At 44.2% G+C, this 16,278-nt stretch overlaps 1 protein-coding gene across 1 annotated transcript in view; it reads left to right on the forward strand.

Annotated features, from left to right (window-relative positions):
- Positions 1-3,504: 3,504 nt before the first annotated feature.
- The window catches only part of TRIM25 (tripartite motif containing 25), a 570,281-nt gene continuing 557,507 nt past the window's right edge, over positions 3,505-16,278 (forward strand). The window contains exon 1 of the mRNA XM_078654404.1: positions 3,505-4,159. Coding sequence (XP_078510530.1) covers positions 3,533-4,159 — 627 coding nt within the window. The 5' untranslated portion in view covers positions 3,505-3,532. The remainder of the gene's footprint in view (positions 4,160-16,278) is intronic.

Below are 16,278 nucleotides of genomic sequence, written 5' to 3' on the forward strand. Positions count from 1 at the left end.
TTGGTGTAACTGTTTAGATAGGGGTAATAGCAGGTTTGGTTGTTAAACTTCCCCTAGGACCCTCCACCCTCAGTGCTTTGTATAAGCTATATTTGTGACACCTTAGGAACTCTGGGTCTAGCTGCCTGGTTCTCTGAACCTAATAGTATTTCTAAAACTGCTATGGCAGTGGTGAAAGCAGCATACATGGAGCACAGCGTGGACATAAGAATGAAAACAGAGTTAGTTAAAACCTTCACTTTCAACTTTCTATAGATGCTTATTACCAGGCATACCTGCCGGGTAACTGTCTTCAGACCTCACAAGATGGGAGAAATCTCTAATTTTCTATTTCAGGGCAGGAACCCATTATTGGTCACTGTTTTTTTAAAATTGCCTAATTCTGGTGAAAACACAGATTTGATTTGCCCCAGTGATAACCAATCTGCTCAATCACCTCTGCACTTCATTTTTTGGGCAAATCGTACAGTCTAGCACACAAGCACTTTGTCCAGTCTTTGTTACACAAGCTAGGTTTTCTACAGTGTAGAGTAGCTCTTCTCCACTTACAGTTTTTAAGCTCACATGAAACTTCATACTGTGTGCATGCCTCCCTGAAAGCAGCCATTACGGACAGAAAAACTATGGACGGCTAACTTTCTAGGACCGAAACTCCCTCTGTTAGACGGTGTTAGGTTGAGTTGTCTTCTCTAACCCCAGGCAGGTAACTCCGCTCTGCCAGCGGAGTTTGCGGATTTTTGCCTACTCCGCACTCCGTTACGAATGCAGAGTTTAGGCAAAACTCCCCTCCGTGGCACAGCGGAGTTAGCCAGCCCTTCCACCCTCCCAAATTAATTAAAAATTAAAAAAGAAGCCACTTACCTGCGCGGCTGCCTCCTCCTCTACCTGGCCGCACAGGCAAGACCTACAATGTAGGAGTTTTTTCATAGAAGAAGGTCGGCGAGGAGCAGGAAGGAGAGCGGTCAGGCAGAGGAGGAGGCAGACATGCAGGTAAGTGCCTTCTTTTTACATTTTTAATTAATTTGCTAGGGTGGAGGGAGTGTAGCGTAGTTTAATTGAGTTTTTTTCAAACTCTGTGGAACTACGCGTTAAGGCACTTTGTGCAGAACCAAACGAGGCAGAAGCGTGGCGCCACGATTTTAAAGAACATATCCAGTTCCGGCGAGGCCCCTAATATATGCCCGTTTGAAGCGAGTTTTAATAGCGTTGCAGATATCGTGTTTTAAAATAAACTGAACGTAAGAAAAAGACCAGACTAATCGGAAGACTAAGGAATATCACCACTAGAAGCCTTAAAGAAAACATAGAGGCGAAAACAGCCAGTGACCTCATAGTGATTGTCCAGGAATGACGCAATTGGCGCCCAATACCCATCTTTTAAGAAACTGAGTGAAATCCTTTCGCCTATGTTTAGGGAAAGTGAAGTCTTTCTTGTACGGAAAACCCCTACTAAGAAGTCCTGAGGAAGGTGCCACATTAACAAGTGCAAAGCACCGAAACGCGTCGACGCATTTCTATATAGAAGAATCCATTTCTAGCTCAAACACACTGGATGTACATGTATTACTGTTGCATGTGTGTTATAATGTACATGTCATTTCTAGCTAGTGGATCTAGAAATCAATAGTGGTAAAAACATCAAAGTGCCACCGTTTTAAAGGGGTCCTTTTTCTCTTTTTTCTTTATTTACATGTGTTGTCTTGAGTAACAAAATCTTTGTGTCTATGATGTGCAATGTAATATGAATGTACTTATATACTGTATAGTTTTATATTGTCCACTGATATTTTGCTGATTAACTTTTATTTTTCAGGGAAAGTTCCTTTGAAATTTTAAATGTGTGTATTTTTATTGTAAACTATTGCTTTATTTTAATAAAAATCTAGATTGTTAACAAATATTTTTCTTTGTGGGAATCATTATATAAACCTTTTCCCTTCTAACGGTGATCTATAGCAACCGGTAATCCAGGTGCTGTGGAGGAACCGTACGGGTATAGATACCACGGGCTAACTAACACACCCCAGGGATTTCTCTTTGACTTTTTGTACTTTGCCGGCTCCGCCCACCTTTAGTCTTCTCCTTTCTTTTCAGTATTATTTAGGAGCACATGGCGAACCCTACTTGGGTTTTTGTTCTCCTTTTTTAATTGAAAACGGTGTTGTTTTTTTTTTATCTGGTTAAATGATGGATTCGAAATGCCGCCGCCAGACTTCTTACAAGCTCAAAAAAATTCGACCATATCTCTCCACACCTGAAAGCTTTGAACTAGCTTCCTTTCGAGGCCAGAATATAACTCAAACTGGCTTGCATCACACACAAAGCTTTATACTCAAACTCTCCTGCTCACCTTGCACAGAAACTTGTGGTATCCGGCGGAAGCAGAAGCTCCCGTTCCGCCAGCAACCTTTTACTCCAACCTGCACGGTTCCGAAAAAAAAAAACTTATAACCAGGCCTTCTCTGGATCAGGCCCGGACTGGCCATAGCGGGCACCGGGCACTCCCCCGGTGCGCCGAAAGGGTGGGGGCCGGTTTTGAGCCACTGGGGGCCGATATTGTTACAGGGCCGTTTTTGCAGCATAGCTGCAAAATCGGCCCTGCAACAAAATCGGCCAAAAACCGGCCCTAGCGAAGCGCTCGGCGGCACCTCCAACCCCCCCGAGTGGGGAGGGGGGGCCGGCCGAGCACTTTGCCAGGGCCGGTTTTAGTTCCCAGTCCGGCCCTGCTCTGGATCCGCTCCTAGAATATGGAACTCTCTCCCGCCCGCCATCAGAAGAATACCTTCTCTGGCACATTTCAAAAAGGAAGCTAAAACCTTTGTTATGGGTAAATTCCTCTCCTAAATGCTGCCTCCTACCAATACACAGACCTTGAACAATACACAGACCTTGATCTAATACGGACTAGCGCCCGCCTTCGGAATACCGACCTACCTCTTCAAGAAATCTGGGGCCTTATCTGGAGTTAATTATATGTAAACTGTTCATACATGTCTGCTACCCTATTGTGATTCCTTGCCTATTGTACACTGCTATGTTTACCCTGTAAAGCGCACTGATACCCTCGGGTCAAGTTCGCGCTCTATAAAACAATAAAATAAAATAAAATGAATAAATTAAAGCACACTGATGTGATCACCCTTTTAACTGTTTTTAAATTAATGTAAATTTGAATTTATATTATTGTACACTGTGGATCTGTATCAGATATCATGTGCTTTTAGGGTCTATTTTTATTTGACCGAATAAAGAATTTGAATTTATTAGGCAAGTTTCAGGTAAATGTATAGCCTGAAGTTAGTTTGTTATGCTTTAAAACAGTGAATCCCATAACAGAACCTGCAGAGGGATCTGCTGCGAGTCTGTTAGTCTAGGAAGGAGTTTATTTATCGAAGATACACATATTCTCACAGGAGTTCCGTTTCTAGTGGCAGCGCTTCTCTGACAGCCCACTAACTCCCTCCCTCTCGCCTGCTCTTAAGTTTCGGTTTCCATTCTTGCCTGTTCTCGGTGACCGTCACTCCCTGCTAAGATGGCCGAGATGTCGGGCTCGCTGTTGGACCTCTCCGAGGAGTTTACCTGCTCCATCTGCCTGGGCACTTTCGAGAGCCCGGTCACCACTCCCTGCGGACACAATTTTTGCCGTGTCTGCCTGGAGGTGATCTGGGCCACGGAGGCGCAGGAGGGCTGGAAATGTCCTCAGTGCCGCACTGGCTTCGCAACTAAACCCGAGCTCCGCAAGAACACCGTGCTGGATACCGTGGTGCAGCAGTACCTGCTGGACGTGAACCGGTGCGAGCAGGAGCAGCAGGAGCAGCAGGCGCAGCCGGAGCCGGAGGAGGAAGAGGAGTCCTGTCCGGACGGGGCCGTGCCCTGTGACTCCTGCCTCAAGGTGGCCGCCGTCCGGACGTGTCTAACCTGCATCGCCTCCTTCTGCCAGGAGCACCTGCAGCCTCACCTGGGGAGCCAGGCGTTCGCTCACCACCAGCTGCACAGCCCGCTGGGGAGCTCCGAGCTGGGCCTCCGGACCTGCAAAGATCACAAGAAGCTCCTCGAGTACTTCTGCGAGGAGCACGGAAAGTGCCTCTGCTGCTACTGCTTGGTCGACCACAAGGCCTGCAAAACACACACCGTGCCAGAGGCCAAGCTCAAAAGAGAGGTGAGTACCGAGCCCCACGCGACAAGAGGGGGCACCCGAATAAGCCTAGCACCTTGTATTGAACTTGTATAGCGTTTACCTCCCTCGTGTGGGTCTCTGAAGCACTTCGAGATTGCAAGTTACAGCGTGTGATGTGCGGTTGTCTAGGTGTTGTTTATGGTCTGCCTTAACAACACAGCTGCCCTCAGACATTTATTTAGTATCACCAGGTGAAGAGCTCTGGCTGTGTCCGGATGTGGGGTGGCTGCAATTCATGTTTTGATTGGGCACAAGTTGTGTGCATTCACAAACAATCATTTGCAATGCAATCGGTCTCGCCTTTGGGACCTTATATGTATTTAGCTGTGCAGCGCATTAGCCTGGGTGCTGAAACATCTACTGGTCTTTAACATGGAGGGAAAATGGGCACCAAACTGTGTGACACGCCAGGTATGGGAACACATGTAAAGAAATATTGCCTTTCAGCTGGAAATGGTATAGACCAAAGCTCTGTTTTTAAAATAAAATCAGGGCCTTCTGTGGTCTTATCACTGAAAATACAAGATTTGAAAAAATATTGTCTATGGGTGCTCTTGGAAGACAATTTCTGTAGACTGGAATCTAGAGAATGCTAAAATGATTCTGGTATTTTACTGACCTCTGCTGATCGTTTTCTATCAAAATAAATAGAGAGTTGCCAGAAAAATAATAGAAAGTCCTTAAGCTGAAAGCAATTCTGGTATTTTACTGACCTCTGTTGGTCGTTTTCTATTATGACACTTAAATAGAGACAGTTTTGACCAGACAAAAAAAGTCCCTAAGCGGAAGCAGACTAGTCCTAGGGCTGATCTCCAGAGCCCACAAAGTACATACACATATAATTATATACTCAAGTATATACAGGAGGTCTCGAATGCTCGACCTAAAAAGTGCTTGCCCTCCACGCAGCTGTGATCATTTTATTTATCCAGCTGACCGAGCATGAACTTTCAAGGGCATACATTGAAAATTTGTAATGCTATTAATGTGTCTTAGATAGCGAGATAATGTGTGTGTTTCTCCTCTGCCAGCAGCACAAATGGGATGAGTACGGTTTTTAATGTACATGGATTTTTAGGGCTAGCTTGAACGATGCAACTGTTGCTAGATCTTATGTGATCAACAAAAGAGAGTTTTCGGAGTCCTACTGAGAGAGGGGCTTAAGCTGTACTCACATGTTGGGTCTTTTTGAGTACAGTATTTGATTGGACCGAATTTGTGTGCTTCCACCAAAAGTACTGCATGTATTGCGCGTTTCGGCATGTGGGGAAGTTTATACTCTAGGCAGCAGATCCTAGGTGGTTATGGTGGCAAGTCACTCATCATGGCTATAGGCCTGATCTATTTATTATGAACTGTTATGATAAAGGCTCTAGGCCTGACGTATTAATTGTGAAAATCATCTGTTAATATCAATCAGGCTTTTAGGTGTGAATTTAGATTACGCTATTTTAAAGCCAATGGCACTGGAATTATGTGATTATGTGGCCACACCGATTATTTCATAGCTATAGATTTGCCACAATCCATCACCTGTGCAATAATCTGCAGATTCTAACAAAAAAATTGTTTCTAGCTCAAACGGTTCAAAGTAAAAAAAAAATGCAGTGACAAGTGTTGCTGCTCAGTGGAAGGCCCTTTGCAAAGATGGAATGGTCACCCTTCCGTTGCTTATTGCTATATTTTGGTGTTAAACAGGTTTTAACGAGGTGCAACCAATGCTTAGGCAGTGTTACCAAGTTTAACCAGCATTGGCATAGCCAACAGGTCTTGCCTTTGGGACCTTATAAGACAAATTAAAAGCTTTGTTTTTTAGGTCTCACCTGCGAAACTTTATGTAAGGGCTTCAGAAATCTCACCACACGCTAACACACGCTCGTGCGTGTGCTTTTGGTTTTGTCCCAGGCTATTGGCCTTTGCGTGCGTCTTTTTAACAAATATAGCACACAATTGGGCAAAGGCGGGCGCATGTCCCACCTTTGCTCCGCCCACGGCCTATTGCGTGCGGTTACCCGCACAGGCACCATCTGGTTTGAAATATCGTGCCCAGACGCGGGCGCGATAAGTGAAACCAGATGTCTCGCTGTGGCGCTCGTGTGCGCACCACTCGTCTTTGCCTTACTGTGGGTTCAGTGGCATGGTTGCAGCTACGCTTGTCAGGCCATTGCAGGGGTTTCTGTGTAGGAGGGGGCAGCACAGCCTCATGTTGTGGGGCGGGGCTGGCACTCGCGGCCACAGTAACAATTCGCGCCACTCCAGCCACCAGCGGATGCACTGCTCGGCAACAGGGAAGCAACCTCGGGGTGGCGTGTCTCAGTGCACGCAGGTGATGATCATGCCTTCCAGGACGCAGCACGCTGAGTTTTCCAAACGCCTTGGACATGCAGCAGACGATTGGCGGATGAAGGTATGGGAGAAAGCCATGCGGCTTCAGCGCTATACAAATAAACAGGGACACACGTGTAGGATTGATAACCCGGAGGTGACCATGAGGTCTAGCTCCCGTATCCTTTATTATTTTCACTTTTCTTCGCTCCTCCCTCCGCTGTCCTATCCCACAAAATCGCCTTGTGTGGGAGTTCACGATGATACACCCCTGCCACTACAACAGTGGTGGTGCAGCCGACCAAACATAACAACACCCTCTGGCTGGGAGCACACAGACCTCGGCAGTTCTGCTGGTCCTAGCCCTTGGAGAATGGGTGTCTCATCTGGTCTGAGCGCACTTTTCTTCGGTGGTAGCGCTCTCCTCCTTTACTGCACGGCTGGTGCAGTCTGAATTCCTTGGGAGTCAGCTCCCTTTCCTCCCAGTGATATCAGCAGGCAGCCCCCAGAGGGCGCTGACCATTCCTTGCACTTTAATAAGGTTTGCTGCTTGAGCCCTGGTGACCTTGAGGTTGGCAGTAGCTGGAGTCTACTCCTGTTTGGTCTCCAACCCAGTGCATGGGCCTAACTTCAGCACCACTACCCTTTGGCCTCTCTGCACTCGGGCTCAATACTGGTTTCTTTTGTGCTGTGACACTGTCCCTGCCTGGCAGGACTTGTACTTCACTGGAGTTTATGGGCCTCCGGAGGTCAATACGGTCTTCTCAGCTCCTGCAGTAGTGGCCACCAGGGGGCAAACAGCTTTCTCAGCAATAGTGGTGGGTTAAAATGCTGAACCTGGTTACTGTAAAAAGAGTCAGACTTCGATATTGCCCACTCTCCTGGCCTGAGTAGGCGTGATGGGGTGGGGGGATGTCATCGGGCCGTTATATTCACTTCTGGCTACTCTGCATGTAGGTGTTGAGGGGATCAGTACGTTTTCGATTTGTTGCTGCACTTACAGGCGGCTTCCTGGCAGCATACTTTGGCGGCAGGGGATCACTATAGGGCATGCAGCACTTTCCAAACCGGTCTCAGCTCTCTTCACAGCCGTGGTCTCCTCTGCAGCCCAGGACGTGAGTGGGGGGCCATTTCCGCTGCTACCCGCACTCTGAGAGTTTGTGCGGGGTGCTGTACAGAGTTTGTTTCACTAATGCTGCTGTCTTCCGACCGTGTAGAAGGCATGAGCCTGGAGCCTCCAGGACAATCTCACCACTCACTCTGCCATCAAGGGGTATGTGCGCGCAGTGGGCCCACCCTCACTTTCTCTCTGAGTGGGTGCCAGCATCCTGGCTCACTACAGGTTGCAGTGCCCGAAGATCCTCCTACCTTGGGGCCGCGCTGGAAGTTTGCATACCTGGCTCACTCGTTCGGAGGGCGCTGCTCCCCTCCCCTTTCCTCTTGTCAGAACAGATGGTGGCAGGCTTGTGTGGGTAGCAAACGGGCACCTCACCAGGTAGGGCCATAGCATGCTGGGCTATGTCATACCAGAGATGCAGCTGTAGGCTGTGTCCAGACTGCCTGGTCACCAATGTGGTGTTGTGGGCCTTGGCCCACATGCTAAGTGGAAGAACAACACAGATGCTATTGTAATGGGTGCTAGAGGTTCCCAAACTTATTTGACCTACTTCCCCCGTTTCAAAAACAAAATTAATCAGCGCCCCTTTGAAAATCTACCTTATATAAGTGAAAAAACAGAAAGATGCAATAACGAATTTGCTTTTTTCTATGTAATATATATTTCTACCTACGTCCCTACAACATATCAAAGAAAGATGTTGTTGTAAATAAGACACCTTGAAAAAAAATCAACCATAGAAACACTCGCTTAACACACAGAAAATTAAAAGAGTGAAGGATAATATTAAAATAAAAAGTATGGATAACATTAAAAATAATCCTTAAGAGAAGGATGAAACTGGTGCTCTGCTTTCAATTTATCAATGTTCAGCTCTATTTTGGTCAGCAGATTTTTTAAATCACCACAATTAGCTATTTGCAGTCGGTTTATTTTTCAGTTAACAGCATTGTGACTGCACTGAACCCACATTCCACTAAATATGATGAAGGAAATGCAATTTAAAACTTTTTTTACTATAGCCCATAATCCAGGATAAAGTGTAGGTATCTGCTTTTGCAGTCAGAACTGTTGGTAGCCGTCTTTGAATTTAAATTCCTCATTTGCTGTTACTTTTATCAGTTCTTCTTGCAATTTTGGAGATTCTTCTGTTTTTGTACTTGAAAAAGGGTTCAAAACCCAATCGGGTATGTTTATTTTAAGAATATCCTCGAATCGTTGATTGAAGTCAGAATGGGGAGCCTCCAAGTGGTGACAATAGGTAAGATGCATGCTGGTCTTCCCGACAATGCACAACACACTCACCTGCCAACACTTGCTTGTTAAGACCGGTTGGCGAACTTGACCGCCAATTGGTACCGTTATAACTTGCATTTTGTTTGTTTATTTGGTAAAATGAAGTAATCATTACGACTCTAACTCTATGTTACACAACAGATGAAACATATACGAACAGTTTTTTAAAATGTTCTTATCTTTTTTTCTTTCTTTATACTTCCACGGCCCCATTATTTTTATTCATCACTCCCCAATTGCACCTGAGGCTACCACTGCCCCCCAGGATTGTTCCCACGCCCCTCCGATAGTGTTATTGCCCACTTTGGCAACCACTGGTGGGTGCAATACTTGCCCAGGGCACGTACATCTGGCCCCTTTTATTAGTAACGTCCCCTCAATGGGGATGAATGTGTTGGGTGGGTGTTAGCAGGGCTCTTAGGAAGGGGCTGCATTATTACGTTGCCAGCAGACACTACATCAGCTATAAAAAAAAGTCTACCATTCACCGCTTCAAAATGACGTGACTCATCTATTGTTAAATAGGCTTAAGAATGTGGGATAGTGCACCGCTTTATCCAACGTTTGAAAAGTTCTCTGTGCAACCAGGGTATCGTTCCCCACCTGGAACGTGCTTAATGAACCTCGTAGCAACAATACTAGGATAGTTGACAAAAGGTGGTACATGCAATGCAGTGGTACATCAATGGGCATTTGCGCCGCACCGGCGTATGCTAATTTATACATGGCAGCATTTGAAGAGGAACATATCTGTTCGAATCAAACATGGCATCAGAACACTTCAATGTATGTACGTTTCATAGACGACATTTTCGTAATTTGGAGGGGTACCAAACAATCGTTACATGAACAGATCAAAATCCTAGACACTAAAGAGGACAGAATTGGATTCACTTGTAACATAGATGAAACACTAATCCAATACCTGGATGTAGAAATCAATAAAAGAGGAAACACACTCACCACTAACTTGTTCCGAAAGACCACAGATAGGAACAACCTATTGCAATATGGAAGCCACCACCCGCAAGCATTAAAAAGACACCTCCCTTATTCACAATTTTTGAGGGTCAAACGAGTGGTTTCAGAGACCCCGCAATGCACATCACAAATAGACAGTATGACACAGAGGTTTCGAAACAGAGAATATCCAGAGCAAATATTGCAAGAAGCCAGAACCAGAGTTGAGTTTAAATCCAGACAAGACCTTTTGAAGAGCAAACAAAAAACACAAGAACAACAAATTACTTGTGTCAGCAAATACTCCACACTCACCACACAATTTAAAAAAATCATAAAACGACATTGGCCAATTTTGTCCATGGAACCTGACTTTCAAGGAGCTTTCACCCAAGAACCAGTATTCGCCCACACTAGAGCCAAGAACCTAGCGGATTTCCTTAAACCAACCAAAGAACCACAATCAAAGCCCACATACAGAGGCACGATACCATGCCTCAACTGCAACACTTGCCACAACATAATGAAAGGAACAACCATAACACATCCTAGGAAAGGATTTCCAATCCACCTAAAAGTGAATGCCACTTGTGATTCAACGAATATAATTTATATGCTCAAGTGTCCATGCGGAGACGTTTATGTGGGACATACGGAAAGAAAATTGAAATTAAGAGTGAATGAACACAAAAGCAATATACGCCCTCAATCCTCCAAATCGTCAGTGGCAGAACATTTCACAGAAAAGCAACATCACATAAGCCAATTGAGAGTCTATGTGTTGGAAATAGTGGAGAAAAAGGAAGGAATGGTCAACAAGAACAATTTGTTAAAACAAGAGAACTATTAGATCTATTATTCGAACTGCCTTAAGCCGAAAGGGCTTAATGAACGCACAGAGTTTCTGTGCTACTTATAATTCACTTTGAGTTACATATGAATGGAAATGTTTACTGTATATTTGTACTGACTTATGCGTTATTGGAATTGTTTAGGACTATATTATTTATCAGGCCAGTTTTTTTGTGCATACGCATCAGGCGCAATCACATGATTGAACATCCACCCCCGCTGGGGATCGAACCGCCAACGATAATTTACACATTAGATAATTTACACTGTATATTTGTACTGACTTATGCGTTATTGGAATTGTTTAGGACTATATTATTTATCAGGCCAGTTTTTTTGTGCATACGCATCAGGCGCAATCACATGATTGAACATCCACCCCCGCTGGGGATCGAACCGCCAACGATAATTTACACATTAGATCACCGTCGCCAAAAAAAAGGACATTGTCCCTTTAATAACAGCGCGCGTAAGTAGAACATATTAGCGCATGCGCGTCTCAGCGCGTTTTTAGCAACACGGAAGTAGAAGCTTGCTGGATCTACACACGGTAATATGCCGTACGCGAGTAACTAAGAAAGGTAAGAACGGTCTTTTAGTAACAGTTTAGATATAGAACACAAGCATATCGTAGAGCAACTAGCGAGCAGTATGAGTAGTTACGAGGGCTCATGGAATTGGTATAAAACATGCAATTACCGATAGTGACACGTTGTTACTGATAGCGATAAGAGTTTGGTGACTAATCGAAAGAGATATAGAGTTTTAAACCCAATTTTCAGCAATTTGGTTAGAACGTATCGTTATAGCACAGTAGAGTGTATGAGTTACGAATTGATTTATTTATTAACATCATGTATTAGAGAAAGTCTTGATTTGAACGTTTTGAGTATAGTAAGTTGGGATACTGATTGAAAGTTGTTTTCATTTACAGAAATCATTCCCTGATGAAGGCGGGAATACCTGCCGAAATGCATTGGATAATCCTAATTGGGAATATATGAATATTGATCAATGGAAAAGTGTGAATAAAGACACATGAATTAACTTCCAAAAACCTTTTTTGCTTGAACATTTATTGTTTAAATTTTTTTGGAGCTGAAGTATCAGCAAAAAACTTGTGCTCAGGGTGACAACCATACTATCCTAGTATTGTTGCTACGAGGTTCATCTATTGTTAAGACAGGTCACTTTTTAGGTCAGGCATTCGAGACCTCTTGTATATACTTTAGTATATACTTATATGTGTATGTACTTCGTGGGCTCTGGAGATCAGCCCTAGGACTTGTTTTTCTTACTGTAGCCCAGCGTTGGGCTTCTATGCAGTGATCTAAAAAAAATATATAATGGGGAGAATGTATTTTTCCTATTGACTTCTTTTGAAGCAGAGGCAGTTTCTTGTGGGAGACAGCTAAAATAAAGCAATTTTGGGTTTAAAAGATTGGTAGTCTCCCGCCAGAATCGGGTTTCTTGGCATGTATGCCTGCTGGAGCTCTTCACCTTCCATGCCATTTGCAGCTAGGGTGTCAGCTGTATACAGGGCTGCAAGTTTTCTGGTATTCAGTTGTTTAGGTTTATGTGCTGCATGGTTAAATACTTATCAGGTCCCAGAGGTGAGACCTATTGGCTATGCCAATGCTTGTTAATTAAATAAAATGAATAAACCTCGATTATCCATTAATCTGAAAAAATGCCCTGCATACTAAGCTTTATTACTTTGCAGTGTGGTAAATGACATCCAGGCGCATGCATGCACACGCGCTATCACGCACACATAGTGCACCTGTTGATGTAATATACTGTTCCATAAGTGAGCGAGAGGTGGCGTCCTATAGCACTGTCCTCCGATGCTCCCTCACTTTGACTAATTGTTCCTCGCGGTGAAACAAGGCTTTGTTTGTAATTCACACTATGGGGCCCATTACGATCGCGGATGGACTAGCGTCCGTACGCGAGGCCTGAGTAGGAGGGAATGTCCGCATGTGCTGCGGCGTTCCCTCATTCTAATGTGGCGGTGGGTCTTTGGTGGGTCCGCAGAGGATTTTCCGCATCCGCCGGGCCGGCGGTGGCTTCCGCCGGCCCGGCCCGGATGCGGAAAATCCTCCATCATAATGTGCCCCTAAGTTAGTTTGCTTGATGAATGATTACCCACACAGTGAAAATATAACGGAGAAGGAACGCCTGGAACATGGTAACTTATTCACAATCAACTACAGGAGAAGGCCTCCTAAACCACTGCCTAGAAAAGTAGCTGCGCCAACTGATCCACATGGAAAACCCAAGATTCCCTTTATATTCTAAATTCCACAATACGCCTGTAGCCATAAAATAGAGAATACAACACACATCTGACTGCAGGACTCCGAAACAGTAGCTTATTGGCTTAGATTGAAATGTTGGACGTAAACGACCATGATCCTACGTGAATCTGCAGGAATACTTCTAAAATGTGGCCACATATACAGTGGAGAAACCGGGAAGTACACTAGTACAGTGCATTGATAAAACGTTAATATATCAATATAATTATGCAATCCATATGGTGCTTTGTCTCTGTATCTCGAGTACTTATATGAAGTCCTGAACATATAGCGATAAAATGGAGACGTAGGTATCCAGTAAAACATGAAGGGCTGGCTACATGCTATGTATCTAGCAACATAAGTTAGCTGATAAGATAGCTCAGTGAGTTGAGCAAATGCCGCTGAGATGTACGTGTAACCTGCAGGTCACAGGCTGAAATCATAGCATATTGAGGAAGGTGAGGGCTAACGGCTGTAGTTTATCTGCATCCTGCAAGCTCCCAGTTGCAACATTAGCGCGAAAGCTCGGTGTGACCCGGACTCTGCTCCAGAGGTCACAGGGTTCTAATCTCATTAATATAGCCTGCAACGTACATGCACGAGATAAAAAGATCCAGGTTTCAAAGACCTGATCCCCTTTAGCTTTCTGAAATAGTTAATGCTCCTGCTGCAAAGAGCTATGTGTAACCTGCAGGTCACATGGTCAAATCCCAGAAGGATCACTCAGTGAGTTATGCACCCACTGCATAGATTTCTTTATTACCCAATGTCACATTCCCCACTTTGAGTCCCATACCTGCAGCACAGTGGAGTGACGTGCCTGCTCTGGGATCTGAGCAAATCCTCAAGGTTCCTGGTTCCAGACTGAGAAGACATCAATAACAATGAAACCCTGTCTTATGGACGCAAAAAGTGTCAGTATTCCATGCAACAGATCACACTCGTATCAGTGTTTGCCTTGGCATTAACCTCATATCTATCGTACTTACATGAGTATCTACTGCAATGCGTCCAACACCTGAAAATCATGAAAAAACGTAATTTGTTTTATAAAAACCGGGAAGAAAGTTAGGTATATTGGTTAACATCCATTGACAGTCGAACAGAACGTCACACAATGACTGAAAAATCAGTCTATCCAGTGCTAACCCAAAAGTATTTCAAAGGTGTTAAAGCAAATTCAACAACAAAAATCATCTGTCAAAAAAATATGTGACGAAAAGAATGACACCTCACGGGAACACCACCCTCGGGGTAACTGGCGTCTAAAAGATCTGAAGTTATACGCGCTCTAAAGAGCTGTGCTAACCTTTGAGAGCGCACTCGCTCCCTGCATTTGTAATTTGCCATCTGATTTCGCCTGTATGGTTATTTTTGCGCAATAGAGTCAGCGCGCCTTACTTTTCAAACGCGCATTTAGCTAAGCCAACAACACGCGTTTGAATGATCAGAAGCTACACGCGCTCTAAAGAGCTGTGTTAACCTTTGAAAGCGTACTCGCTCCCTGCATTTGTAATTTGCCATTTGATTCCGCCTGGATGGTTACTTCAGCGGAATATTCCACTCTGGTACGAGTGCTGGGGGATCGTGATAGTGGGGCACCCACGGAAAATAGTGATGGAGTAACAAAAAACCATACTTGACCTCTGCCTAAACCTTTTTTTCTAATTTCTTTCACATTGGTGTTTTATCAATTCTAAAAGCAAAATAATATTGTTTTTAGAGCGGTGCTCCTTCAACCTGAGCTGCAGCCAGGTGGGGTGAAGCCTCTCAACCAACACTTATGGGTGAGTGTCATTTGGAACGTTATGTCCGAATAGTTGTGAATGGGTTTCCATCACACGGGGTTTGTATTGAAAAAAACCCTGAGAATATGATTTATTCATGTTTCTTGTTGTTTTTGTGTCTTTGTCTTTCTGTTTGGATCCAATACCGTCTGATGCAACGCAATAACAGTATACGGTTGAGTACACACCTGGGACTTTCAGGTGATATTTTTTCATATTTTATTACAAGCAGTAGTGTTAACCATCAAAGGTCCTGACGAATGCATTGGAAACTTTGTTCTATTTACATGCAGAAACATGTTGACCACTATTAAGTACGGTTATTATTTCAAACCCGCACTTACACTTGCTTTTTAACCTTAGGGATTGGGAGATACTAATAAATTTTGTTTCTCTACCCAATTCACCTAATTTTACGACTACCTTTCACTTTTCACCATTATCACCATACACTGCTTTATTCAGGAGCCTCTTTAATTAATTTTTTGCACAACATACCTCCCACTTGTCACATTTATCGGCTACGGTTACATCTGACCAGCCGTTATTGCCTCCTGGGTAAGGAGAACCCAAATGATGAGAAAGAGGGCGGTACAGTGTGGCTTCTGATGGGAATCATTCTCTCCATATGCTCTTGAGCCTTGATTTGGCCGGCACCTTTAACATGCACAATGTTCTCACGGGTGTTATTGGTGTAGTATCGGTGTTGAGATCCTTCTTGATTGACTTATATTTTTTGACCCCCAGGTATTTTGTGTTTTGATTGATTATATAACTGGCGAGTATTCACCAGACTGGGCCCCTTTTCTCATCACTGGTCGTCATTCAATTCAAAAACGAAAAAAGTGTCCAAACAAAACCAAACAAAGTGAAAGTGCATAAAAGCAGAGCCCTTTGGCAGTGCTGGTGACAATACAGCGTGATTAAAATCAACTGGCACACCTGTTCACAACCAATTTATTCCTATTATTTAGGCGTGGACAGTCGAATTAAAAAGGCTGGTAGCTAACCTTGCATACCATTACCTATCGCCAACATGTTTCTCTGCCTCAAAAGTAACGGCATATTCGTCAGGGCAACACCACTTGTCACCACACCGCTGTTGGACACTTTGTTCTGTAGCGACTGTCAAATAGAAGAAAACAGTATAACATACATTAAACAAGCATTTACAATGCAATAGGTCTCGCGTTTGCGAGAGTTTATGCTATTAGCATTGTAAATCACAATGCCTTTTATGTGTTTAAAAAGCCAACACATTAATAAAAAGCATTGTACATGGTCAAACTTTATTTGATTACCTGCCAACATGTGTAAATTCCCACCTTTCGAACTTGCCTTCATTCACCGTATTACAAAGCATGGATGTGCTATTCTGTTTAATAAAAAGCAGTTCAGCGTTGCAATCCCGCCGCGGCCGCACCGGAAGTCAGGCAAGGTCGCCTTGTGACGGGGGCGTGG

Source organism: Lissotriton helveticus, chromosome 7, assembly GCF_964261635.1.
Source record: "Lissotriton helveticus chromosome 7, aLisHel1.1, whole genome shotgun sequence".
NCBI classification, from domain to species: Eukaryota; Metazoa; Chordata; class Amphibia; order Caudata; family Salamandridae; genus Lissotriton; species Lissotriton helveticus.